The sequence below is a fragment of the Juglans regia genome, chromosome 4 (genome assembly GCF_001411555.2).
Source record: "Juglans regia cultivar Chandler chromosome 4, Walnut 2.0, whole genome shotgun sequence".
Lineage (NCBI taxonomy): Eukaryota > Viridiplantae > Streptophyta > Magnoliopsida > Fagales > Juglandaceae > Juglans > Juglans regia.
In genome coordinates this window covers 33,820,497-33,845,714 of record NC_049904.1, presented here as the reverse complement: position 1 = coordinate 33,845,714, position 25,218 = coordinate 33,820,497, and the positions used below count along the sequence as shown (strand labels likewise).

The following is a 25,218-nucleotide window of genomic DNA, read 5'->3' as shown; positions in this document are numbered from 1 at the left end:
GGTAGGGGACCCAAAATCTTAGATTCATTTGTATAGTATATGGCCTGTAAAAGAGCAAACTCAAGAAGACCACCATTTCTTACAAGGAACCCATCATTATTTTAGGCTCAAGATGGGTTTGATGTCTGTGCAACTAAAGAGGTGTGCCTCCTAAAAAATGCTACCTCATGTATTGGGGCATGACATCAAGGGGAAGATGTGCGCCTCTTTTTGTGTCTTGTACCCATGTGTGAGGAGGAAGACTGCCTTGAGGAGGAGCTGAGGGCATGAGGCAGTGTACTGGAAACTATCACGAACGTGCCAATAGACATAAATGAGCTGCATAGGAGACGAAGAAGTTGTAGCAAGTACTTGTCGCCGAACAAGGGAAGTGTCCCGGGTTAGCATTTCCCTAGAATTGAGCAAAGTTCTGAAAGTTATGGCTGCCAACACCGTCGCAAGGACTGAGTTGGATAAGCATATGTTCAGGGAATGCAGTAGAAAGCGTAGTAAAGGTGAAGGCTCATTTGGATCAGATGCATCATTTAGCAAGATAGGTCAATGTATGAATTTTTGGATGAGATTATTCTGCGGCTCCCTGCAGATCAATATAACAAAGCAGCTAGGATGTTTATGAGTGATAATGCATAGGATATGTTCTTATGGCATCCTTGAAGAAACGGAATGATTTTTTGTACATCAAAGGGTAATTTAAGTTAAGTTAAATTAAATTAGAAACAAAGACACCATATTTGGGATTTTCTAATTAGACCTAGTTTGAATATAAAAGTTTCCCCAACTCATCTCATTTAATTTTACTACTTTTTTAAAATTTCAGATAAAATATAATAAACAATTTCAAACCTCAAAATACTAATAATATTAAAAAATAATATTCTAACAAATTTGATAAGTATATGGGTAATGGGATAATGAACTTCCAAATGATTAATTTGAAAAAATACATGACCAAAAACCTTTTTAAAGGAAAATGATAAAAACAAAGAATTTTGTGTAGATGATTTACATACTCATAAACAGTAATTTCATAAGTATGTGAGTGAACACAAATTTTTGTGTCCATAACATAAATCTTTTTTAGATGACATGCAAAAGTGGGGTCAAATCAATAAATGGACTACATAACACGAAAGGAAAAATGCAAATAGAGTTACATGTATGACGGAGGCGAGCTAGAAACAAGACAATGAGAAAAAGAAGAATAGAAACAGCAAAATGACAGCTAAAGGAGGAAACCAACTCCTAAATCCACCATATTCTTCGTATGGATCATTTTCCCACTCCAAGGACTCTTTACCGTACTTCCTTCCCTCGGCAATGGTTTCACCATTTTTTCCTCCTTCAGCTGATGATCTTATATGAGACAGAATGTGAGGAAAAACCTTCTCATACGACTCCTCTCCAATTAATAGGTCGGAATGCCCAAAACCCTCCACAACGATTCTTTCATGTCTAAATGCAGGCTGGTGTAACTTCATGTACTTGTGAGCAAGAAATGAAGTCTCTGGAGTCACAAGGAGACTCCGTCCTCCAGAAATATAAAGGGTAGGAAGGGCCATTCTCTCAGGATGGATCAAATACGAGTTGTTGCCATTATTATCAACAATGAAACCGGCCTTGCATATTTTTCTGAGATGGGGAAATGTTGCCATGGGAAGCCTTGTCAAACTTTCTTTGTGCAACCAGTAGTGCATGCTGGGGCTTATGTTTTCATGCCAGAATGTGTTTCCAAATATGCCAGAAAATACCTCACATTCGTTGCAGGTGCATCTTTCACACCGTGGTATCCATCGGGCAATATATTGCAGGAGCCGATGACGCCTACTGGCCTTTGATGTTTCCAACAAAGGCAGAATTTTGTTCTTTCCTAGTATAACCATTGATAGCTGCATGTTGAATTCAAAGATCTTAAGCTCGAGGAAAGAGATTTCCATGATATTGAGCTAAACCAAATTAAACCTATAGATTTAATTTCTCACTCATTTTGATTGATTGTTACTTGGCTTACTGTCATTCTTTATTATTGTTGTTGTTGTTGTTGTTATTATTATTATTATTATTATTTATCACTGTCATTCTTGTATTGTTATTATCATTATTATTATCATTTGATGAACATATTACACACTAAGGGACAGAAGAAAGACTAAAACACCTAAGCAAGACATCTGAAAAAACAAAGCAAAACAAGGGCAGAGCCACAGCTAGCACTCCTGGAGAGGGGGAGAGAGAGAGGGAGAGATTACCGGGATCAGAGGAAGCCACATTTTAAACATTGATGAAGCATTAAGCTTGAAGAACATTGAAGAGTTGGTGCATGACAGGGAGGCTATATGGGCCGAAGATACATGCCCCCCCATTAAAGCTATATGTACGGCTAAGCCTCCAACACAATGTGCAACGACATGTATAGTTGTGTGCTGCCCATGTAGTTCAAGGATCTTATTTATCGCTGTAAAAGAAACAAGGTGAGAATTGAGCACGGACATCAGAATAACTAAGAATTGATTTCAAATGAGGTATGTATGGTTTATATTCTTTTACCAGCTGGAACATCAAATCTTCCAATATCTTCAATCGTGAAGTAGTTTGAAGGATTCAGAGGATGCAACCTCGGTTGCAGTAGCCATGTTTCATGCCCCTCTTCCAGTAAAGTTCTGACTAAATCATTTGGTTCTGTAGGCAATGAATAACTCTCAGTAGAATGCCCATTAAGAAGGAGAACTGGTTTTGGTTGTTTTGGTCCTTCTAGCGTCAATGGGATTCGGGTGCACTTCCATTGCCTACAACTGATAAAAAAACCATCTTCTGCATGATACACAAAGGACACGAGATTATAAATTCAAGTAGTAAAGGGAAAAGTAACAAAAAAGATCTCTGTGCCCATGTAACTGCACTTTCGTCATGAGGTCAAGTCACAAGTTGAGCGTACAACTTGATGATGTTGGGTATTCCTTCTTAGCTCTTCCAGTCATGTTATTCATTTTATACTTTAAACTGCATTTCATTCGTTTTAATTCACATACTAGTAAAATTTGAATGAATATCTCATAGCTCAATGTAGCTTTTGTTTCCGAGGTTTAGTCTGTCAATACTGCCAGGACCGCAAAAATTAATTATACTAGTTCTAATCGAATTCCAGTTTTCACGCTTGTTAACAATATATTTAGATTCCTGCTACCTGTTTTTATTTCGTGCAGGGTGCTGCTTGGATAACGTTTAAGGCATGAATCTGATATGGTGAAGTCCTTGTGACTCCCTCTCGGTATCTGGAAGATGTAGGTTCTTAGAAGAGTACGTAATAAAAGGCGTATGAGCCTTCCTCTATTGTTTCCTTCGAGGCTTAACAAGCTCTTCAAAAGTTCTGTCATGGAGATATGAAACTCGCCTTTGAGATTCATCTCGTCTTCCCCTGAATTGTTCATAATAACTTTCCTGAATGTCACATGCAATGTTGTTGTCTCACTCCAAGCATTTAAAGCAAAGAGATAAGGATTCAATATCTTCTTCCCCTCAAGAACATATCTGCATGAACTCAAACTTCATTAGTTCTGCAGTAGCAGAAAAGAAAAGGAAGAGAATTTTACAAACAACCTCTCATACCTTGAGCCAGAAGAAGCTGCTAGGAGAAGATGATAATGCATATACTGAGTGTAAGGAGTTCTGCAATCTACTTTACACAGATTTATTTTCCCTTCTAAGACATGTAACTTGTCCTTCTCAATGGCTTTAAATTCCACGTATCCACCAACTTTCCCTCTTAGAAGAGGATGACATTCTCTTATACCCCATTTCCACTCACCCGGGCCCTTCTTATCTCGAGAGTTCATTTTCATTTTCAAATAAGCTGTGGATGGCATACCCCCAATATAACCTCTCATGGTCTCTTTAAAGATGACCATTGATCTCCAATCACCCCTTGTATTCTTCTCGGGAGTAGAATGAGGACTTTGATGATCAGTTTTAACAGGAATTTCAATGTCATTATTGTTCTTGTACATGAGAACATCCCTCACAAGGTGCTTGCTTACGTATTCAGCCGCAGTTGCGATTGTAAGAGAGGGATTTATGCCAACAGAACATGGGATTAAAGAAGCATCGCAGACATAGAGACCCGCATGTACTGTGGCAGGACCTTCTGGGTCAAAAACCTGACCACTGGGGTTACAAACACCACATAAATGATCTGATGATGCATTGCACCCACCTAAATGATGAACTGATGTGCTTCGGTACCTTGATATGAAGAGGATTCCTCCTAATTTCTTAGTGAACTTTTGAAAGGCATTGAGTTTTCTTGGTAGTAAAGGATCATTGGGTGGACTAAAGCAGATTCTATTCATGTCCTTGTGAAACGTAATTTTCCCATCGTTGTCATCATATCCCATTGCATTAAGTACCATTGCTTGGCTTGCTTTAAAATTTGTAACATGTTTTATCTTGTCAAGTACCCCATGAAAGAACCAGAAGCCAGTTGGCCATCCGTAAGTTGTGATCCCTTTAAACAACAAGTAAGGATATGCTGTTGGAAGTACAGCACCCTGAGCCAATGGAAAAAGGGTAAATGTTATATGAATCCTTGGTGACAGAATTTCTATAATTATGCATGTCTATATATGCAGCATCTTTGCATACTTTCAGCATGTGTTTATAGAGAATTTCATGTTAAAAGACCTCGACTGGGTAGGCCCTAAATAAACCATCTTCACCATACCAGCTACCCCAACTTCTAAGATCATGAAACGATCAAAGTATAGACTGTGATACATCAATATCTCCTTGATTGTCCCAAAAGTTTAAGCTAATAGGAAGGAGTAGATTTTATTATTTATTTTATATCTTAAAACTCCTCCTCACTTGTAGGCCAGACTTTTCCTCAATGAATAGGCCCAACAAGTTGAATATTTAATTAAATGGAGTAGAGTGTAAAGTCAAGATTCGAACTTATGACATCTGCTCTGATACCATAAAAGAATTTAAACACTGCTTTTGTTTCATTGAAATTTTTCCACATCTAATTCATTGATGATCTGTAACAGTTTATATACAATCTTTAAAATCTATTTAAAGTAAATACACTAGTGTTGAGGCTGTAATCTTTCTATGGTTACACTCTGCAGTTATTGCTGGATTGTGGCAGCCATGATTGCAGCCTAGAAATCATTTGACTTGTGTTTGATTTTTGCAATCTTCCTTAATATTATGGGATTACCAGCATATTGAATAAGAATCCAAAGTCTAAACATAACACATGCACGGTAACATACAGTTAAGGTCAGCTCCAAGGCAACGGGCACGTTGAAGGCATCTTGTGAGCCCAAAAGCAATTTTATGGATTCATTATATCTCATAATCTTGTTTCCCAAAAATTTTAAGATGTGTTTCTTGTAAAGAAAAACCAAATAATTACATCAAGGAAAAAAAGTAGTTAGAAGTTAAGATTTTGAGTCTAGAGAAGGTTCAAGACCTGGATTGTGAAGCCCGATGAATATGTGTAAGATGAAGAGATGGATGGCCCTGGGCCGTTCTTGAAAAGGTATCTTCGAGAGTTGCTTTCTGTTTAATCCATATGAACTCAACGGTGCAGGGCTTCCAGCAAGATAGGCCACAGTATTTCCATTACAGCTGAATCCGGACCCAAGTGAATCTGACAGTTTCAATCCTCTCATTTGTGACTGGAAAAGTATCTCAGTTGTGCCGAAAACTCCCGCTGTGGAAAAAAATACCAGTTTTGGAATATTTTAAAGTATTTGTTTAAGAACAAAAAAATCTAAAAATGAGCTGCCCCAACTGCTTTGTACCTGAGAGGACTACAAAATCAGCAGTTATATAGTCAATCTCATTCAAGTAAACATGCCATCTTCTTCTCTTTCTGCTAATTCTGCATTCTTGGAAATTTTCATATGGGTTTTTAACCACGTAGTGAACCTGACATTCTGTTGTCACATCACATCCTGCCTGCATCACAAAGAAACTTTGATTTTTACATAAAAGGAAAGATCAAGAAACTATTTGGACGACCCAAACAATAGTTTATCCTTTCAGTGGCAAATATCTGAGAAGCAATTCCACATTCATGGAACTGTCCTGCCCTAAGAAAATGAAAATATAAATAGTTTGCCAGTTACGAAAAATATATAAAGTGATAGAGGATATGCCTGGATTGCTGAAAGTAGATAATTTTTGTCAGTAGAACTTTTGGCATTATAAGGACACCCAGCAAGACAGTTTCCACAGGCTAAGCAGCGACCCATTTTTTGAGACTTCATTGAATTGGACACTGGTTCTTCAAGAGCAAAATTCACGCTTAACTTCATTGAAGTCTCAAAACTTTTTTCAATCTCTCCATCAGTTAATTCTCCCAAGACTTTCGCAGCAGGGAACTTGACAGGAACTCTTTGTATTCCCAGCATGGCTGCAGCAGAAGCTTCACAAATATCCCAATCCCTTTCCCATTCTTTTGGCCACTTTGTATTTCTTCTAGCACGAACTGGGGTTGGCACCATAACTCCTGCATTCACAAGTGAACCTCCACCAATCCCACAGGCCACCACTGCTAGAGAATCATTTTGTTCATGTACCTATGTTTCATAGAAATTAAACATGTTTAAAACTGGTTTTCTACTCCTTGCGTATTATTTTTCAAGCCTGCACGTATAGGTTTCATGCAATTTTGGTGATCGGACAAACAGATTTATTACTGAATTGCAAAAATGCTGCATTAGATGTACAGATGTTTTGTGTCTTAATAAAAGATCAATTTGCCATGATATTTTTCTGCACTGGTAAATCATTTTAACGAGTCTAGTAATGTGCAGTCACCTTGTCTCGTGTTTATACATGTTTAATTCCAAAGAGAAGAGGATAGCAAAGAGAAAATAACCTGGAATAGAGCATCTTTTGGGCCAAAGCTGACACCTAAGTTATGGTTCTCCATCCTTACAGCAGACATGATCTTCCAGCTGTCTGTTGGAAAATCATGAGCTTTCCATCTCCGCCCTTTTTCAATTAAACATGCCTTTATGCCGGCCATTGACATGCGACAAGCAGCAACAGAACCACCATATCCAGACCCCACAACAACAGCATCATAACCATCTTCTTCTCCATCACCAAGCCTTCTTGCAAACTCTGCTTGTTCCTTCATTTTTTTTGAAATCCCGATCAAAGATTCTTGAACCAAAGTTCTTATGTATGGTCAAGTATATATGAAGTATCATATCACTTCACGAAGAGTGAAAGGAACGAGATAAGAGAATATATAGTATATAAGAGAATTTCAGTTTTAGATTCTATAAAATTTATAGCCGAAAAGACTGCCATCGTGGAAGTTACAAGATAATACTATTTTGTCTCTGTCAATGAGTGTCCATAACTTCATTTATTTTTGCAATAAACTGGCTGTATCATTTTTTTTAAATACGAAATAATTAGATGAGACAAATGCACAAAATGCAGTCGCCTTGTTATATTCTCCTCATCAAGAACTTACCTCCGGAATTCTTCTAAACTATACAAAGCAGCCGATATGTATTTCCCAGCTGTATAGAATCAGACAAACTTTTAGAATCTAAACTAAACATGTAGATTCCATTTTTCTTGTCCCACAAATTTTTTATTTGCTCTAAGACAACGTATCTCCAGTCTTCTGTTATTGACTTGCATAAAACTCCACAAAGCAGCATGGTATTTTTTTCCCAGCCGTATAGAATCTCACAAACTATTAGAATCTAAAAATAAACATGTTGGTTCCATTGTTCTTGTACCAATCATATAAATCGCATTGGTATATGCTCCATCACTATGGATACCTACAATGTCTCCATTAACCATATTTTTCGTAAATGCAGAAGGCAACAGATGTACTTTTGCCAACAGACAAAAGTATACAAATCAATATGATCTAAAAAAGAATCACATATTTTTGAAGTTCTCGTCCCAACATGCAGGAAGCAAAGGCTTCGTCGTGATTGATACTCATGTTTATAGCCAATATTACCTGCACATTGTTTTCACGAGACTTGCAAATACATAGGCTAAGGTAATAGGCTTAGACGTTAAACGCAGGTTCATTCATTGGTCAGCGACCATATACACGAGGCAAGGACCGGGATCTCTGCAAAAATTAACCAAGCTTCATTGGAGTACAAAATCTGCATGGACACAATAAAAGAACTCGAACAGAATCTGTACCTGCATGCAGCAGCAGAACGGTGTTCCATTCATGGCCAAATAGAAGAGAATTGGACCGGCACTATCATGAATGTTTAGACATACACATGTTATTCTGGTCATAACAACCTTAGTCATTAGCAAATTCTACTCCCTGAGAAACTGATGATCAGGATGAAGAGGTGCCTCTAATAGAATGATTGTATCAAGTTGACCATAATCAAACCAATTTTTTATAATTGTCAAAAGATTATTAGATAGATGCGTCCAAATTGAGGAGTGGACCCGTATAGTACATTCACCATATGTCTACGTGGCAAACTTTAGGTTGCACTATTTACCAGACTTAATGTATAGTGAATAATGATCGTCTCTAAAAAAAACCTTAACAAATCTCTTGCTTTCGGCAGCTCTTTCTACCCATCCCCACCTCGCACACAGAGCCTCTGAAATTAGATACGGTTTTCATTCAGATATTTTGTTGACCCAGAGGTCAGAGGATAGGAAGGAAAAAAAAAAAACTAATTGCAAAATAATTGTCTGAGTTTTTACGATTTTATAATTAGAGATCTCAGTTTTTATTTTTGATAAAATTAATATTTTAATTTTAATAAACTCGCAATTAAATATCTTGATTAATTTACTTGGTATGATTTACATGTAACATCAATATATCACGTATCGTGATTTATGAGAAATGATCCGTACAAGTCTTAAATAGATAAATCTCATATAATTATTTGTAAAAAAAGTAAACCTCATCTAAAAAAATATAAAAAATTTATTTTTTATTAGTGAAATCTACATTTTTACAAAAGGCTTGTATGAAACTTTGTCTATTTGAAATTTGTATCTAGCATTACTCACCTACTTTCAATTGACTAACCTGGATATTGATACCAGGTTTTAGAGCACTGGCATTGGCCTAACCAAATATCAGTGCCTAGTCAAATTTTGATAAGTAGTTCAAAAGTGATCTGTATTGGAGTAATCAAAATTCTAAAACTCCACTTTGAGCTACAATAAACTCATCCCTTTCTCTAAATTTGATCAACCACTATTCAACTCCAAAATAATATTTTACTCTAAAAATATTCCCAATGACTACTACTAGAAAATTAGATTGAGAAAAAAAAATAATTTTAAGTAAAAATTAAATTATTAATCAATATATAAAGTATATTTGCAAAACATATAAAAAAATATTATTATTAAAATCTCTAATATTGTATTATTATTTTGACTTTTAAATGAATAGTTCAATGTAAATTAATCTCTCTAATAATTTTAATTTTAATAAAAACTTCAACTTTTAGTCAAATTTTAAACTTTGCATTGGCTAACTATTGTCGATTCTCATAGCACATAAGCTCCTTTAGATTTTGATTGGGAAAATTAATAGAGGTATTTAATTTTAAATCTCTTAAAATTTGGATATCAATTTTATAAAAGTTGAAAACATGAATTCAAATACTGAATTTACAATTAATAAAAAAAGAAAGAAAAAAGCACGAGGATCGTACAGGAAGTGGCAGACATATTCGGTAAAAATAGATGAACTAAAATATTTGTAAATGATAGTAAAATATTTAAATTGAGAATAGATGAGTTAAAAATTATTTAAATTAAAATAAAAAAATTTAAATAAAAATTTAAATAAAAAATTATAAAATTAAAATATTATTAGAATATAATTTTTATTAATATAATTTTTATTTTTAGATTTGAGAAAATTAAATTATTCTTTTATGTTTTATTTAAAATTTTGAAAAAATTGTAAAAATAGATAGAAAAGAGTCCGGAGACAAATTGAGTCAGTGTGCGCGTACCCGGAAGTGCAAGGGAATCAATGAAGATCGGTATCCGAAGGCAACTTCAAAGTCCTTGAAGAGACTCCCGTCTCCGGCATTGTCGCCCGGCACAATGACGTCCCTTCCTGGCGATGACCTGGACACTGACATCGTCAGACTTCGTGTGATGGCTGGCTGAGATCACAGAGCAAGCGGCTGTTGTTATCTTTGAACCGACGACAGTAATGGTGACCGGGGAACCGCAAGTGGGAAGGTAAGGAGAGTTGCTCGTGCAAATTGACAGGTAGGGATAGAGCAGCTGTTGTTCACAGTGTAGACACCCTACCGCAATGGCTTCTGACAATAGAGAGAGAGAGAGAGAGATGGCATTAGTGTACACCGTATAGGATTGGATAAGAAGCTGAGCGAAGTGAAAGAAACCCGGAAAAAAAGTAAAGAGAGAAAGGCGACGGTTTAATTAAGAAGATTCCCAGTAAATGCAGAGTACATTAATGGAAACTCTAACACCTTAGGACCAATATGGACGGTTTTCAGCTTTTTGGTAAATTGGTAGTCTTGATCAAGCCCAGTCCACTCCATTAAGTCCGAAATTGTAATTTATCGGTTGGACCATCGGTGCCAGTAGCATCGTCCTTGTTATATCTCTCTGCCTCGTTCGGACAGAAATAAATTTTCAAAATCTGATAGACGGTCACGCCACTTCAAATAATACTTTCTTTTTTTTTTTATTTGTTTCATCAAATAATACTCTGGTAATTATTGTGAACTTCTTACTTCAGGAGCTTATACAATGAAGGAAACAATTGTATCATAGATTTTTTTTTTTTTTAAATAATAGTACATCCCACTTGTAAGCATATCCCTAAACGGAAAATGGCTCCGGTAAGTGTAAGAGAAACACAGAAAAATCATCGAGTTCTTCTATGTAATTGATGTTTGAGAAGATTAACCTGCTTTCCTACTTGGCTTTGAATTTGAATTTGAATTTGTACAGGCAATGAAAATGGAGAATAATCAAAATCTCGCACAACACCAGAACAGCGGAGTCAAACCACCCGAAAAGCTCAAGTATTTCCCTAACAAGAGTTGGCCCTGCCAATGGTAAAAAACCACCAGAGTGAACAAGTACGTAGGGTAGGTCTGTTTCCTAGCAATCACCTTCGATAACTCCGTAATGCCCTGATTTTGGAATTCTTTCATCAAGAGGAGGAACAAGCTTCAAGTTTAGGAAGAAGACTTCGCCAAGCAGTTGCAATACCATTTGCCAGGCGCGCCTGTCCTTTTGCAAATTCGTGAAAAGCAATCCCCATATCTAAAGTTTTTTGTTCCTGAAAACGCACAATCTCTTCGTTCATCAGTCGCATAATTTTCTCAAACATTCTTGTTGCTTCCTCACTCTCTGCCTTCAGCTGCATCACAAACGCAGTTTAGTCAATTGAAGCAAAAACCCTAAAGGTCTAACGGAAAGGAATGCCCATGTAAACTGACTTGCCTGGTTATACTCAAATTCTGCTTCTCCCACCTTATCAGAACGTATAAGTATGAGTCTGTTACTGTATAGAAAAATGCAACCGATCAAAATATTGCACCTAAATAGAGTTATGAAGAAAATTAAATCCAATATTGACAAAACCATACAGATTAATCTCTTTTAACTTTATTGTTTCAGCAAGTTCACATTGTCGCCTAAATGCATTGGCCCTCTCTGCTATAGTAGCCTAGTTCAAGAACGCAAAACAACGAGAATTAGCTTCGACGATGAAGAAACCAATAGAATGAAAAAATGAGAGAATCTTTTATCGATCCCCTGACTATTATTTAATTATTCCCACCTTATCACTTGCTAGCAGTGTTTTAACCAGTTAAGATAAGATTATACGGTCCTCAAATATCATTAATGACAAGCCAAATCTACCTTAATCGATTGCACGGAGCGTACATAATCTTTCAAGGGCTCTTCAAAGTTCATCAAGAGTTGGTGTGCCTGCAAATTAATGAGCGGCAAGGATACATCATTATATAGGAGCTTTTCAACCCTCAAAACAACAAAACCACAATTTGCTTAAGGCAAGGTTTTAATTGAAGCCCACCTCCTTTTGCAGCTTATCTGACAATGTCTCTGATTTTGTCCCAAGGTCAGAAAAAACCTTTCCTAGGGAATTTCCTTCACAAGCACCAAGAAGTTTCACAGCCTTCCCAAAGTCTGACAAAGATTGCCCCAACTCTATGGAAACAAATATAAACAGTTAGACCTTGATTATGTAGACCCACTCTAAAATGAGACTGAAGGAAGTGAACCTCCTAAAAGAAAGAATAATATCAACAAGATATAAAATTCTCATTACCTCTATGCCTTTTCACAAGACGATATGCATGCTTCTGAGCTTCAGCCAAGTGGTTCTCAAGCTCAAAGATGTAGTGCTTTAGCTTCTCGTATTCAGGATTTGACTCTTCCACTGGTTTTTCCTTCCCAAGAACGACATCGCTCACTCTCGATTGAACATCCTGTCAGATATAGCCAGTCAAGAGAAGTTATTGCAGGATCAGATCATCTTTCAAATGGATAACATACTAGTTAAGGTAGTTCATTTAATCTAAAAGGCAGTGAAGATAAGTACACAAGTTTGTTTTACAGATAGACAGATGGTCAGTCATAAGGCTAGCCCTTATCTGCTTGCACTTCATTATTTCAATCAATGCAGAAGGAAGCAACAATATTTACACAGTTGAAGAGGTGATGCTTCTCAATTCGTTTGGATAAGGGTCAAGCTTTGGGGTTCAACCTTTCGTTTTTTCAATACAGGCAAGCAAGTTATATACTAGACCAAAAAATTAAGAAGTTATTTTCAAGTCAAAAAGTTTGTAAATGCCTCATGCATCATAATAACATTTACGTTAGTGTTGAATTCTAATAATATCGCCTATCATCTTAAGATCATGAAGAATCTATCTAACCTTGAAGATTTGCATCAAATCGGCTGGCTTCCTCTTAAAAATACCAGTCTCTTGGGACATTAACCTCTCCATTGTCTGAAGAAGAGGTAATACAGATAAATAAAAAAATTAGAAGCAAATATGAAAATAAGAATAGGAATGAAAGTAATCTGGGCAAGCTGTGCAAGCATCAACAATTTCCAATAACTAATAAGGTTCTTATCATCACCAAGTATGTAAAACTCTCCCCAAACAGGCATTCCAGTGAGGCTCATGCTGATAAAAAGAGATGTCAAACAAGACTACTAAACAGTATTTAACAGTCTTGGATTCCTTTGAAAAAACTTGTGGAACCATGCTGACAAAAAGTTTTAAGAAAACTTGTCCATTCATTACAAAGTGCGTGTATGTATGTCAACTGTCAAGTGTGCGGGCACCATCAGTCCAATTATCAACAACTCATAGACAAGAAAAGAAGCTGATACGAACTTTTTTACAACTTTGCTTTAAATAGATGGTGTTTGTGTAAAATCCCAATAGAGAAAACTTAAGTAATTTTGGTGAAGTGACACCATCACATTAGTTGATTGTAAAATGGGTTTTAAAATAATTATATGAATATCATTATTCATAATGAATTCCTGGGGCGGTGAAGGATGGAAATGTGAAACTCAAAGCATCAGGCTGCAAAACGTCACCTCTTCATCTGCCTGCAAGAAGGTTCTCAGATCCTCACTTTGCTGAAGCTCATGATGCGAAGCTATGCGATTAACAAATGTATCCAAAGCTTGACACCTCATTTCAATGAATTCCGAACTGAATCGAAACTTCTCTGTAATAACAAAACTGATGTTAATCACAATTAAACTTCAAAATCTTGTGGAGTGTAGGATTTTTCTTTACATATCAAAAAATGATTAAACTTCAAACTGCTTCACAAAAAATCATTAGGCAACATCTTTTACAACAATTCAAGTAAATCTAGGAGTATGAGCACAAAACTATCAACGTGATAAGAATTATTCATGCTTCACTCATCACGAATGCCTTCAATCTATAAAGGTAATATCAAAAAGTCATCCTACAAGATAATCATTTGGCATTCATGTTGACATGCTAGATATAGTTTATCCATTTACAAGTAACTCGTAGCAGATAATCAGACAACCTGATGAACAAAACATAAGCTTGAGATGCATGAATTGAACCAATCCTCTTCCACCAACAAATCAGGTCAATTCCCAACAAGTGGGCTACATAGCACTAATGTATTTTACCACACATACCAGCTCCCATAGAAAAATTTCAAGCTATTTGAAAAAGAAGCTAAAAAAAGAAAAGGTAGGGCCCTGAAGGCAGTGGTAAAGCCCCTTTTTACATTACAGTTAACAATATTCGCGCACACACAAAAAGCAAATATTTCAGTCATTCAAATCACCCCAAATGTAAGCAATTCAACAGTAAAATCACAAAGATAGATATTGCAACATGGAGATCTAACTGCCTAGGCATCACCTCAATGCTTGATTGGTAACTGCAATCACTACCAAGATATTTTGAAGTAGGTATTTCCTGTGAAGAATGATATTTTCTATTATCATGGAAGTTTCTACTTCTAAAGGTCGATTAAGTGTTAAAGAAAGAAAAAACATAATGGTTAGCTTGTTACCTACGGCACTTTTCTCCGGAAGAGGAGGGATAAAAATTCCTTTATACTTCTCAAAAAGATGATCGTGTAACCAAACAAAATCACTGTAGCGTCGAATAACAATCTTCTCTGGGCCTTGGTACTCAGGTAAATTTGTCTGCAAAAAAAAAAAAAAAGTCTTCCAATGTTCAAATTGCAACAAGGCATGAATTGTTCACTTCACATCACCTCAACATTAAAAGCCCCGATGTTAACCTCAAAAAGAAATGCTTAAATCAACAAAATTGCAATGGCAGTGGCCATGAAACAAAAATTTGAAGTTCATAAATATAAACTAACAAGCTCAGTTACCAAGCAGCATCGAGTACAGCATTCAATGCTTGCCCATTCATTTTTTTTTATCAAAAAACATGAAAAAAATCCATGTGCGTCATAAAGCATGAGCTGGATGAAAGTCACTCCCATCCAAATAACAGTCTAACTTTGCATGAGACTAAACCAACTACTGCACAAGAACTAAACCTCACATTATTTCTGATTGTTACAGCTCATTGTATTCCTTGCAATTTGGTAATTATGAGGTGAACAGGATTCTGTGGATGAAGACTGGGAATCAGAAGTTTTCTGTACAGTCATTGTATAAGGCTTTGTCAAGCCACCTACGATTGCCTTCATTGGGTGGACAGCATCTCTTGGAAAAGTTTTGAAGTTGGATAATTTGAGAAATAGGAGACTTGTCATAATGGAATGGTGTTATATGTGTAAGAAGAGTGGAGAATCGGTGGATCATCTTTTACTTCACTGTGAGGTGGCAAGAGTGTTATGGGCGGAAATCTTATAGAACGGCCATTGCTTGGGTAATGCCCAAGAGGGTGGTCGTTGTCAAAGATGCAGGGCCAATTCACACATTGAGGATGTATGGAGGATGATTCCTCTATGTATCACGTGGTTCTTATGGATTGAAATTGTAACGCCTTAATAGAAGGCCCAAGTCACATAGCCTATACTCAAGGACTAGTCAATGATACAATTGGAATCTCATTGGAACATTATAAATAGCAAAAACTTCTCATTCTTAAGCAATGTGGGATCTCATTCACCGTCTACCCTTATCACTTATCAAAAGGGGGTATCACAATCTCCCCCCTTAATATTCCTAACGTCCTCATCGGGCCTGTATGTCGTAGGTGGCACAGCTCAAGTCTTACATTTCTAATTGGGATAAGCTCTAATACCATTTGTAACGTCCCAATGGAAGGCCCAAACCACATGACCTATACTCTAAAAGGACTAGTCAATGATACAATTGGAGCCCCATTGGAACATTATTAATAGCAAGAACTTCTTTTTCCCAAGCAATGTGGGATACCATACACCATCTACTCTTCTCAATTATCATAAAGGGGAATCACATAAATGAATAGTCGAAATTTTGAAAACAATAAGCGTTCTCCGGATGAGCTAAGAAGTTTTTTCTTCCATACTTTATTTCTTTGGGCATCCTCTTGTGTACCTAATGGATCTTGCTTCATGACTTCTTGTATCGCATTCTAGCTCCTTTTTATGTAACTTGGTGTATCTTGTTTGTGTGCCTCCTGTGTACTTGAGCTTTGCCTATTTACTTCTATTAATAAATGTTCTTACTTATAAAAAAAAAACAAAACTAAACCTCACCAACCTTACATGAAAACTATGAGTCAAATACTTATTCTCTCAAAACTTAAAGGGCCAAGCAGTAACAAGCATATCCTATCTTCAAACATACATCTTTGCAAAGCTGCAATGTGTGGGTCACTTCTCCCAAACAATATTCGGAATATCAAACTCGATACGGTAAACACTACACTTTGCAAGACCAGATAAAACATTATTACGTCTACCACTTTTTTGCACCAAAATGTGCGTAAAATGTGTTATGCACTTTTTTTTTTTTTTTATAAGTGAAATGTGTTATGCACTTTTCAGTAGGACCCCATAAATTAAGCTCAATGCCTCGACTTCACAGTTTAATGAGCTTGGTGCCATTTATTTTATTTTTTTATAAATAAAAATATATTAATATCAATAAACGTAATCAAGTACACTGAGTGTATACATGAGAGAACACCTAGCCCATAATAGAGAGCCCCTAAATGAACATCGCCCAAAGAGGGAGAAATTAGAAACCTATCCAATGTACACCAAGCCCTATTGGGACAAAACACGCCTTCCCAAAGCAAAGCAAGTCACTCTAACTACCCCAACCCTTTGTCTCCCACACATTTAATACTCCACCCGAATTATCCTACAAGGACTGAGGAAGGCTTTATGCTTTTCCTCTAGTCCTCCCTCGACTTATACTACCTCCCTTTGTGTCGTAATTGATTGCCCAAGTAAGACGCTTTAACTCTCTACTCTTCTTAAATCTTGATTTTGTTTCAAGCAAGCAACCCGCCTCAATTGCAGTGAGTAGTGTTGTGAATTGGTCGTCAAATCCTCCACAAGTAATCCCCACACACTATTGTGTCTCATTAACCTTTTGCAAAACCTAATCCAATGATGATCCATCTATATTGTTTAATGGAGGAAGAGATAGCAAGGGGACACCATCTTCCCCAGACACAGTTCCTAGCTGAACACCAGGTCCTAAACATTCATCCTCACAAGGCACCAACGACAAACTCATATTCAAATTGCGTACCTCCTCAATAACTCCATTGGTTCTCTCCAATGGTAAGGTCATGGCCACCATTGGAGATTCTGGGTTGGTAGCAAGTTCCTTCACCTCTGGCGACCCTTTATGTGCAACTTCGATGGACCCTACATCTCCTTCAGACCTCGGCGTTACACCATTTTCCTTCAACTTCGATGTGGGAGCCATAGTTTTTTCGGGGAGAACATTGACCAAGGGTGTAACACCGACTATCGGTCTTTCCTATGTCACCTGTGGCGAAGGGCATTCCATTACGGATGTCTCTACGCCGATACCCGACGTAGAACCCACTTCAAATAACCAGGTTTTCCTTTTGACCCACCACACTCTTCTGGATCTAGTTATAGGAACAAGGCCGAATTCGATTTTTCATTTTCCTTTATCTGAGTTTAAAGGATTCGAGCCTACCTTAAGCTTGTTTCTTACGACCCTGTTGCCTGCAGCTGAGAGCAAGTCTATTTTCGTAGACAAGAAAGCGATCGCTGCCTTCAACTCAACAAGCTGGGTTTCCATCTCCTTTAATGAATTATGCATCACGACAAGCTAGCCACTTTCACAGTTCCCCTCACTCTGAGTCATTGAAGCATGACCCGTCTTCAAAGCTGTCGCATATGATTGCCTCGCCATCGTGGTTGTGCTGGGGTCTTTTTGTTTCAACTCCAAGTTGATGTTCTCATGATCAGATGTCCTCTTCTGGCTTTCCTTCCTTGACCCATCAGCATGGAAGGAAAAAAACATATTTGTGGCTCTGCGTAATTCAACAGCAAACTTCTACCAACCCAAACCTTCATACCCTTCAGGAATGACTATAACACTCTGCTGGCCTCCTCCACCATATTCGGTGACAGTTAGATACCTACCATGCAAGTTGGAGCATCATTGAGCCACAAATGCTCTGTTTCCTTCGCGTAAATGTTTTGTGAATTCCAAATTTCTCCCCGCCTGTAATACTGCTTCCACTATAGCCACCAGCCATCCTATCCCACTACGACCCATTGCTACAAACCTCCAAACCCTTCTACTCCTCTTCACAATTTTTAATGAGGACCTCCATGCTTCTGGTAAAAACTCAAAAGCCTTTGATTCCACCCAAAAACACACCAACTGACCCATATTAAGTTCAAATCTTCGATTTCATATGCAGGGGCTTCCCAAGCTTCATTCCTTTCGAAGGTTTATGCAAAGATACGAGCACAAGCTTTGGTGCACTCTAAGGCAGATCTAAAGAGAGATACGCGACAGGGACACGGCTGAAGAACTACGAAGCCCAGCTGCGGATAGGGCTCACGAGACAAACAGATCTTGACGCTGGAGTACTCCCAGCAAACTCGTCGGAAGCCGGCAACTCTTTTTGTGTCGACGGCATGACCAACGAAGTCGTCGGTAGTAGGCGCCACTACACACAGGCTCACTCTGAGAGACGAAAGAGAGAGAACCTTGCAAAAGTCCAAGTCGGGCGGCCCTCATTGAAGTCGCCAGGGCCCGTTGGCCTTGTCTGTGATGATGGTGAGGTGTCACTCGCCAGCTAGGGTGGGTGAAGGGTGGTGGCAGGACTGGGTGCCTTAGGGTTTTCTCTCTTACAACCCCGACAAGCTTGTTTTCTTTTTTTTAAACAACTTGGTGCCATTTATGCCACTAGTGATGATGAATTCTGACTCTTAACCATTTTATAGGCTGGGTTTACTTAAAAAGATCTTCGATCGAACAACTTTAATGCCTTTATTTTCCAACAAAAACATTCTAGGAAAAAGAATGTCACTAAACCATAGCATTCCAGGAAATCTGGTGTCATGGTATATCAATTGTTCACATCAATAACCATCTTAAGACCCATTTCCATGACATAATTTTTCTTCTCTTTTTTTTTTTTTTTTTTATTGGCACCTAGTGTCCAAGAATAGCGTCCCGACTAATCTAGGAGGTGCACAGGCCCTCGGCAAGGAGTTTCCTGCAAGTGCATCTCGGGTACTTCAAGGAAAAAATCTCTCAGTCCGATGGCTTTTAGAAATTGTTTACACCCAAGGAAATTTGAACCTTAGACCTGGGAGGAACATACCCCAAGCCCAAGGCCTTTACCACTTGAGCCAACCCCTAAGAGCATTCTCATCCAATTGCCTAAAGCATCATTTTCCCTAAATTATAGGGCTTATATTTGGAGTTTTCCCCAAATACATGCTCCATCCGGTTTTTCATTTTAAGGAAAATATTTAGGATGTGAACAGTGGCTACCTATATTTGGGAAGCTACTGTCCATCCCCTAAATCACTTTTTATATATATTTTATAGGGAGTAGTTAAAAATGTAGAAATAAAATAGTAAATAATAATAATAAAAGAATAGAAAATTATTATTTTAATATAATAGAGGAAGGATAGGGAAGGAAATATATGAGGTTTTTTAAAGATGAGTAAAATTTAAGAGAAAATTATAAGAAGTGTGATTTCTAACTAAAATTTAGAGAAAATTATAGAAAATTGGATCGGAATGCTCAAAGGGTTTCCATGACTTAAATTACATCGATGAGCCTCGTAATCTCGTTGAACCAGATGCTTTGCATCGGTATAATGGAGCTGGCCCACTTAAATGAAGTCTCACATCCAAGACAAGACCATACAAACAGGCACTGCGATTTCGTACATGCTCTCAGTTGCAGAAATTTTCTTTCGAGAACTAAATCCCCACCAAGAAATCTTCATTTCATAGGGCACTCTGTATTTTCAGTGCAATGTCGAAAAGCATGCATTGCTTGTTTACTGTTCTTTTTCGATTGCATGTCATCCTTCTTGCATTAATCAAATCCAGTATTTGGGAACATTTTGTCCAGGATACGAGATTAACATACCTCCATAATCATCCAAGATTCGAGATTAGCATGAACAACCAAGAAGCACAAATAGCTCTCGAGACTAGGAAGCCTTACACACGCTGAACTAACACCAAGTGGCCCTAACCCTATTTCCAATGGTAATTTTAGGATAAACAGTATATATATACACATAAATAGCTCGAATTTGGGAAATTACCTTAGTGATGACACGGTAGGAGATATAGGCTTGGACGCCATTGCCCAATTTCACAGGATCAGTCACCGAAACCGAAAGGTACGGTTGCGAAGACGGGGATCTAGGGCTCTGCGACGACCCCGATATACTCCTCTGCTGCTCCATATATTTCAGATTATTAAAACAAACAAACCAAAATCGGAAACTGAGAAGAAGACATTGAAAGTCGACGGAGGAAAGTGAAGCTGGTGGCAGATTCGTAATTTACCGTTGTAATCATGGCCTCTTTTGCGGGTTGGGTATTGGTGAGGAAGAAACGAGGGGACACGGTACGCCACAGCCAGCCAACTTACAAGCGGAAGAGTCAAGGGCGAGAGGTCGGTCAGTCGCGACCTCATCGAGGTCTCGGGATTTCTTGCTATAATGCACTGGAGTGCGCAGTGCGCCCAAATAACCCGCAAAGGAAAATGAACGAGCGCCGATGTGAACACTTGTTGACGTGACCAATACGACTGCGTTGCGCGGCGTGCACTCAACTGTTACCTTGAAGTCCGAAATTGGTATGTATTTTTGTTTTAAAAGTATAATGATAGGGTTATTATCTTATTATTATTTTTTTATTATTTTTTTTATTTTTTATTTTTTTATTTTTTTATTTTACTTAATGATTAAGAAAGTGTGTATTAGAAATTTTTTTTTTTTTAATTTTTTCTTAGTGATTAAGGATGTTAAAAAAATACTTAAAAGAAAATGATAAAAAAATAAAAAAAACTTAAAATGCCTTTTGATAGTAGATAGATAGTAAAATGGTAATAAGTCTATCACTACCCGTTTTAAAATAGAATTCTGCTCCGTAAATTATTTTTGCCTATTCTTTGTGTATTTTTTGTACATTCAATTGATGTGATTGGCTAAAATATTTATTTTATATTAAAAATATATATAATTAATCACATTAATAAAGTGTGTAAAATAATACATAAAAATGACTGTACATAACATTTTTATTTAAAATAATCAATTCTTCTAGGGGCAATCGTGGGTGAGGAACCCTATGGCATCGGTTGTGCCACGTCGGTCGATATTATAAAAAAAAAAAGGGGACAAAATAAGCAAGAGGAGGGATATGCGTCGTTTGAAATTGAAAACAGAGATTGTCCGTTGTGTGTGGGTCGAAATCGAAAACAAAAAGCCTATGAGGTTGTAACTCCTCTCAGTAGTGACGATGACTGTGTAAAAAGCTCGATCAAAGGTCAAAATGCCGTTAAGATATCTTGCGATTTTGCCGCAAACTCTACCCGTAATTTATATCATACTTGCCCCAAAAAACTCTATTAATGTTTTGTTGTCGCTTCTTTTCTTCTTCTTCTTCTTTTCAATCTGTAGGTCGTGAACTAAATTTAAAGCGTACATGGAGTCTGGATGAGAAAGAGAGAGACCCAAAAAAGGCCGAGTCTTTGGAAAGAAAAGAGGCAGTGTTACATTTATTAACCTGCAACTTTTTCTTCTTTGTGCAGTTGATTCTTGATATTAAATCCAGGAGCTTAGAAAAGAGTAATATCTATGTATTCGAAAGGAAAAAGTTTTTTTTAGATTTTTTTCTCCCTTTTAAAGAGTTTTGGTCTTTGTAAAAATACTTACTCTTCGAGGATCGAGGTACAGATCTCTACCATTACGGTTACCTCCACTTCCAATCTCAAATTCTGTTTTATTTTCAAATTTTCTCCTAAGTTCTCTTGGAAAAGATGAAGAGAAGACTTCGTGGGGATGGAGAAGACAAAGACCAAAATGAACTTCGAACTGCTTGTCTTCATTTGAAACACATTGGGGGGGTTGGCTAGTTTCTATTTTGTCTCGTCGGATGCGATGCTACGGGGGCTCCCCACCTCGGTTGCGAATAGAATTTTTCAGAAATAATTCGTGTTCTGCATAATAAGTGAGGACTCTTACAATTTCGGGTATATCGATACGAGGACTGCTGCTAAGACTTATGATTTAATCGAAGAAGTTGACTAAGAGCATTCTTATTGGATTAGCCAAAGTTAAATGACAGTTTTGCTGAATGTAAGATAAATTTAACTTTTAACTATTCCATTTACATAAATCTCCACATTGGAATAGCTATTTTTTCATTATATAATAATAAAATAATATAAGATGAATTTAGTTTTAATTATTCACATTAAATCTCCATATTATATTATATATTTAATCATTATATGGTAATGAGTAACTAATAATTTCAAAAATATTTAATTTTATCATATTTTACTATTTTACTTATTATATGTTAATTAATAATCATGTTCTTATTAAATTAATATATCACTAAGTCAAATTAATATATTAATTGTAATAAAAATATGTGATAGAAAGAAAGGGAGAGAAATAATTAATAAAATATGTATTTGATGTATGTACAGTAACTTTCAAATTTGGAAAAACTTTTGAAAGTCACTGTAGCTAAATTCCAAATATTTGAAATTTGATTAATCCAATGTGAGCATATTTTACTCTTTAATAACTAAATACTCATTGGATTTAGCTTTTAGCTAATCCAATGAGAGTGCTCTTTTAAATGTATTTTTTATTTCATTTCTTTTGATATTTTTTATATATCTTTAAAAAAATATCAATTCATTAATAGTCATTTCTTTTATCATTAAGTAAAAAAAACTAAAAATTAAAAAATTCAATTGGTCATTTTTACAAGTTCAAATATCATTTTCCTATGGATATAATGGTTGATTCTATAATATCAAATGTTATTCGTAGATTGGAGATTTTAACAATAAATATTAAGATATTCATCTATTATATCTATATATTTTTTAATTGTAAAACATATTTAAAATTAAAAAAATTATAAGAATCTCTATCTGAATCAGTATTTTTTCAGTATTTAAATTAATATTTATTGTTAGTACTATTTTTGGATGTCTATATTGGAACATCAATTCTTTGATTTAAAGCTGATTACACATGATGTCATAAAGCAGTGTTAGTTAATTGTTTACGGCAAAAAATAGCTCTAACGTTCAAATTTGGTCATCCATCTTGGGATAGGAAAATATTTACGCAAATTACAGTCGGGCGGCAACCAGCAACCCTGCCCACCCCATCCAACCCCTGCAAGCAGTTGGGCACCGATGAACAGACTGGGCTAGGCCCAACCCAACATATATCTATATATGTATATATATTATTTAATAAAACCATGTAATTTCTTATTAGGTTTTGTTTCAATACCTCCCCACACCCACGCCAATCTCCCTCTCTCTGTCCATCGCCGTCTATCATGATGTCATGGGTGGACGGTCTTAAGGGACAATCTGCATCCTTCAATCGGTCAAAGAATGGGGCAAGACTCAAGGGGGCATCCGGGGGTGCTACCAATGATATTAAATTGTGTCCCTTATTCGAAACAAGTTTTTGTTGGAATTTGAAACAAGTCAACATATCCATCTATAGCTATTGTCTTATAATCAAGGGATTGTCTAGAATCATGAGATTGGGTTTTGATAAAAGATACAACATGATTTGAGGAGGATCTTGTGGATCCTTCTATATCCGTAATACCAAGCCTAGCGTCTCAGAATTAGAGATGCAAAGCTTGGAACGTAAAAAAATGAAGGCAGGTCGGCCGAGACTTTTGGTGAACATGTCAGCAATTTGTAAGTGAGTGGGGACATAACGGATCTTGAGTTCTTCGGAGGCCACCAGTTCTCTCACAAAATGATAATCCAAATCGATGTGTTTAGAACGCTTATGAGAGACTGGATTGACAGCAAGAAAAATAGAGCTTTGATTATCACAAAGCATAACCGAAGGAGATGGAGGAGACATATGAAGATCCTGAAGAAGATGCTGCAGCCATTTAACCTCAGCGGCAGTGAGGGCCAATGCTCGATATTCAGATTCACAACTGGATCAGGAAACCGTTAGTTGCTTCTTGGAACTCCAGGACACTAGATTACCACTGAAATAAACGGCATAACCAGAAATTGAGCGACGCGTATCTGGACACCCAGTCTAATCGGCATCTGAATAAGCAAGGAGTTCTCTAGAAGAAGATGGAGTGAAAGATAAACCAAGCCAAAGAGTCCCCTTAATGTAGCATAATATCCTTTTAACAGCCTGAAAATGAGAAATAGATGGCTTATGCATGAACTGGCTAACAACACTTACAGCGTGAGCAATATCCGGACGAGTGATTGTGAGATATTGAAGGGCACCTACAAGCAACCGATAAAGGGATGGATCATCAAAATCTGGGCCTGCTGTGGATGAGCAACCACCATGGGAGTACCCACCAGTTTGGAGTCAACTAACTGTGCACGCTGTAAGATCTCATAGGCGTACTTGGCTTGGCTAAGAAAAAGACCAGTAGAAGTGCGATGAGCTTCCAAGCCCAAAAAATAGTTCAAAGAGCTAAGGTCCTTGGTGGCATATTCACAAGTCAGCTTGCCAATAAATCCATTGAGGAGTGCCAAATTGCTGCCAGTCACAACAATGTCGTCAACATAGAGTAATAAATAGATTAAGTCAGCACCTTTGGAGAAAACAAATAAAGATGAGTCAGCACGACTACAAATGTATCCAATGGCCAAGAGAAAAGAGCTAAAATGATGGAACCAAGTACGTGGAGCTTGCTTGAGACCATAGAGAGCCTAGCGAAGTCGACAAACATGTGTAGGGGTATTTAGAATCAACATATCCAGGCGGTTGATCCATATAAACCTATTCCTGCAAAAGACCATTAAGAAATGCGTTTTTTACTTCAAGTTGCCTGAGAGGCCAATTATTAGAGATGGCCAGGGATAAAACAACTCTGACTGTGGAAGCCTTGACAATAGGACTAGAAGTATCAGTGAAGTCGAGGCCCAGTTGTTGTGTGTAGCCTTTTGCAACAAGACAAGCCTTAAGACAATCCACAGTGCCATCATATAGATATTTGAT

The 25,218-nt window shown here is 37.0% G+C and overlaps 3 protein-coding genes across 11 annotated transcripts; all 3 read right to left on the bottom strand.

Moving 5' to 3' along the window:
- Window positions 1–1,017: 1,017 nt before the first annotated feature.
- On the bottom strand, window positions 1,018–4,415 carry LOC109006357. Of its 2 annotated transcripts, XM_035689025.1 has the most exons (6): window positions 3,604–4,415; window positions 3,182–3,525; window positions 2,545–2,808; window positions 2,247–2,452; window positions 1,749–1,886; window positions 1,509–1,629 (listed from the first exon to the last, which is right to left on the bottom strand). In XM_035689025.1, exons 1-6 carry the CDS (start codon window positions 4,401–4,403, stop codon window positions 1,600–1,602), a joined length of 1,782 nt encoding a protein of 593 aa, XP_035544918.1. In that variant the 5' UTR covers window positions 4,404–4,415; the 3' UTR covers window positions 1,509–1,599. The 2 variants fall into 2 exon arrangements, with proteins under 2 accessions (XP_035544917.1, XP_035544918.1); XM_035689024.1 differs by having other exon boundaries at window positions 1,018–1,886.
- Window positions 4,416–4,458: 43 nt separating this feature from the next.
- On the bottom strand, window positions 4,459–10,610 carry LOC108989573 (cholesterol oxidase-like). 6 transcript variants are annotated; one of them, XM_035689028.1, is made up of 7 exons: window positions 10,491–10,610; window positions 10,002–10,319; window positions 6,884–8,618; window positions 6,159–6,581; window positions 5,802–5,958; window positions 5,468–5,710; window positions 4,459–4,541 (listed from the first exon to the last, which is right to left on the bottom strand). In XM_035689028.1, the coding sequence occupies exons 3-7, from the start codon at window positions 7,145–7,147 to the stop codon at window positions 4,501–4,503; spliced, it is 1,128 nt and encodes a 375-aa protein (XP_035544921.1). In that variant the 5' UTR covers window positions 7,148–8,618; window positions 10,002–10,319; window positions 10,491–10,610; the 3' UTR covers window positions 4,459–4,500. The 6 variants fall into 6 exon arrangements, with proteins under 6 accessions (XP_035544921.1, XP_035544925.1, XP_035544920.1 ...); XM_035689032.1 differs by lacking the exon at window positions 10,491–10,610 and having other exon boundaries at window positions 6,884–7,141; window positions 8,000–8,618; window positions 10,002–10,450; XM_035689027.1 differs by lacking the exon at window positions 10,491–10,610 and having other exon boundaries at window positions 6,884–8,116; window positions 8,194–8,618; window positions 10,002–10,450.
- A 156-nt stretch (window positions 10,611–10,766) lies between these two features.
- LOC108989574 (sorting nexin 1-like) lies at window positions 10,767–20,698 on the bottom strand. 3 transcript variants are annotated; one of them, XM_018963224.2, is made up of 11 exons: window positions 20,528–20,697; window positions 20,281–20,415; window positions 14,587–14,722; window positions 13,616–13,749; window positions 12,939–13,013; window positions 12,329–12,488; window positions 12,074–12,207; window positions 11,899–11,967; window positions 11,622–11,701; window positions 11,476–11,536; window positions 10,767–11,392 (listed from the first exon to the last, which is right to left on the bottom strand). In XM_018963224.2, exons 1-11 carry the CDS (start codon window positions 20,537–20,539, stop codon window positions 11,183–11,185), a joined length of 1,206 nt encoding a protein of 401 aa, XP_018818769.1. In that variant the 5' UTR covers window positions 20,540–20,697; the 3' UTR covers window positions 10,767–11,182. The 3 variants fall into 3 exon arrangements, with proteins under 3 accessions (XP_018818769.1, XP_018818770.1, XP_035545680.1); XM_018963225.2 differs by having other exon boundaries at window positions 20,281–20,412; XM_035689787.1 differs by having other exon boundaries at window positions 20,281–20,698.
- Window positions 20,699–25,218: the final 4,520 nt, after the last annotated feature.

Excerpts from the sequence above, each read along its gene's own strand:
- LOC108989574 (XM_018963224.2), bottom strand. Across the intron at positions 13,750-14,586 it reads TCCGGAGAAAAGTGCCGTAG|AGAAGTTTCGATTCAGTTCG; the intron begins GTAACAAGCTAA and ends TTGTTATTACAG. Across the intron at positions 12,208-12,328 it reads TCTTGTGAAAAGGCATAGAG|AGTTGGGGCAATCTTTGTCA; the intron begins GTAATGAGAATT and ends TTGTTTCCATAG.
- LOC108989573 (XM_035689028.1), bottom strand. The coding sequence starts at position 7,147 with ATGAAGGAACAAGCAGAGTTTGCAAGAAGGCTTGGTGATGGAGAAGAA. Across the intron at positions 6,582-6,883 it reads CAAAAGATGCTCTATTCCAG|GTACATGAACAAAATGATTC; the intron begins GTTATTTTCTCT and ends TATGAAACATAG. Across the intron at positions 5,959-6,158 it reads ATCTACTTTCAGCAATCCAG|GCAGGATGTGATGTGACAAC; the intron begins GCATATCCTCTA and ends TTTGTGATGCAG.
- LOC109006357 (XM_035689024.1), bottom strand. The coding sequence starts at position 4,403 with ATGGTACTTAATGCAATGGGATATGATGACAACGATGGGAAAATTACG. Across the intron at positions 3,526-3,603 it reads GCAGCTTCTTCTGGCTCAAG|ATATGTTCTTGAGGGGAAGA; the intron begins GTATGAGAGGTT and ends GAGTTCATGCAG. Across the intron at positions 1,887-2,246 it reads TGTGGCTTCCTCTGATCCCG|CTATCAATGGTTATACTAGG; the intron begins GTAATCTCTCCC and ends TTCAACATGCAG.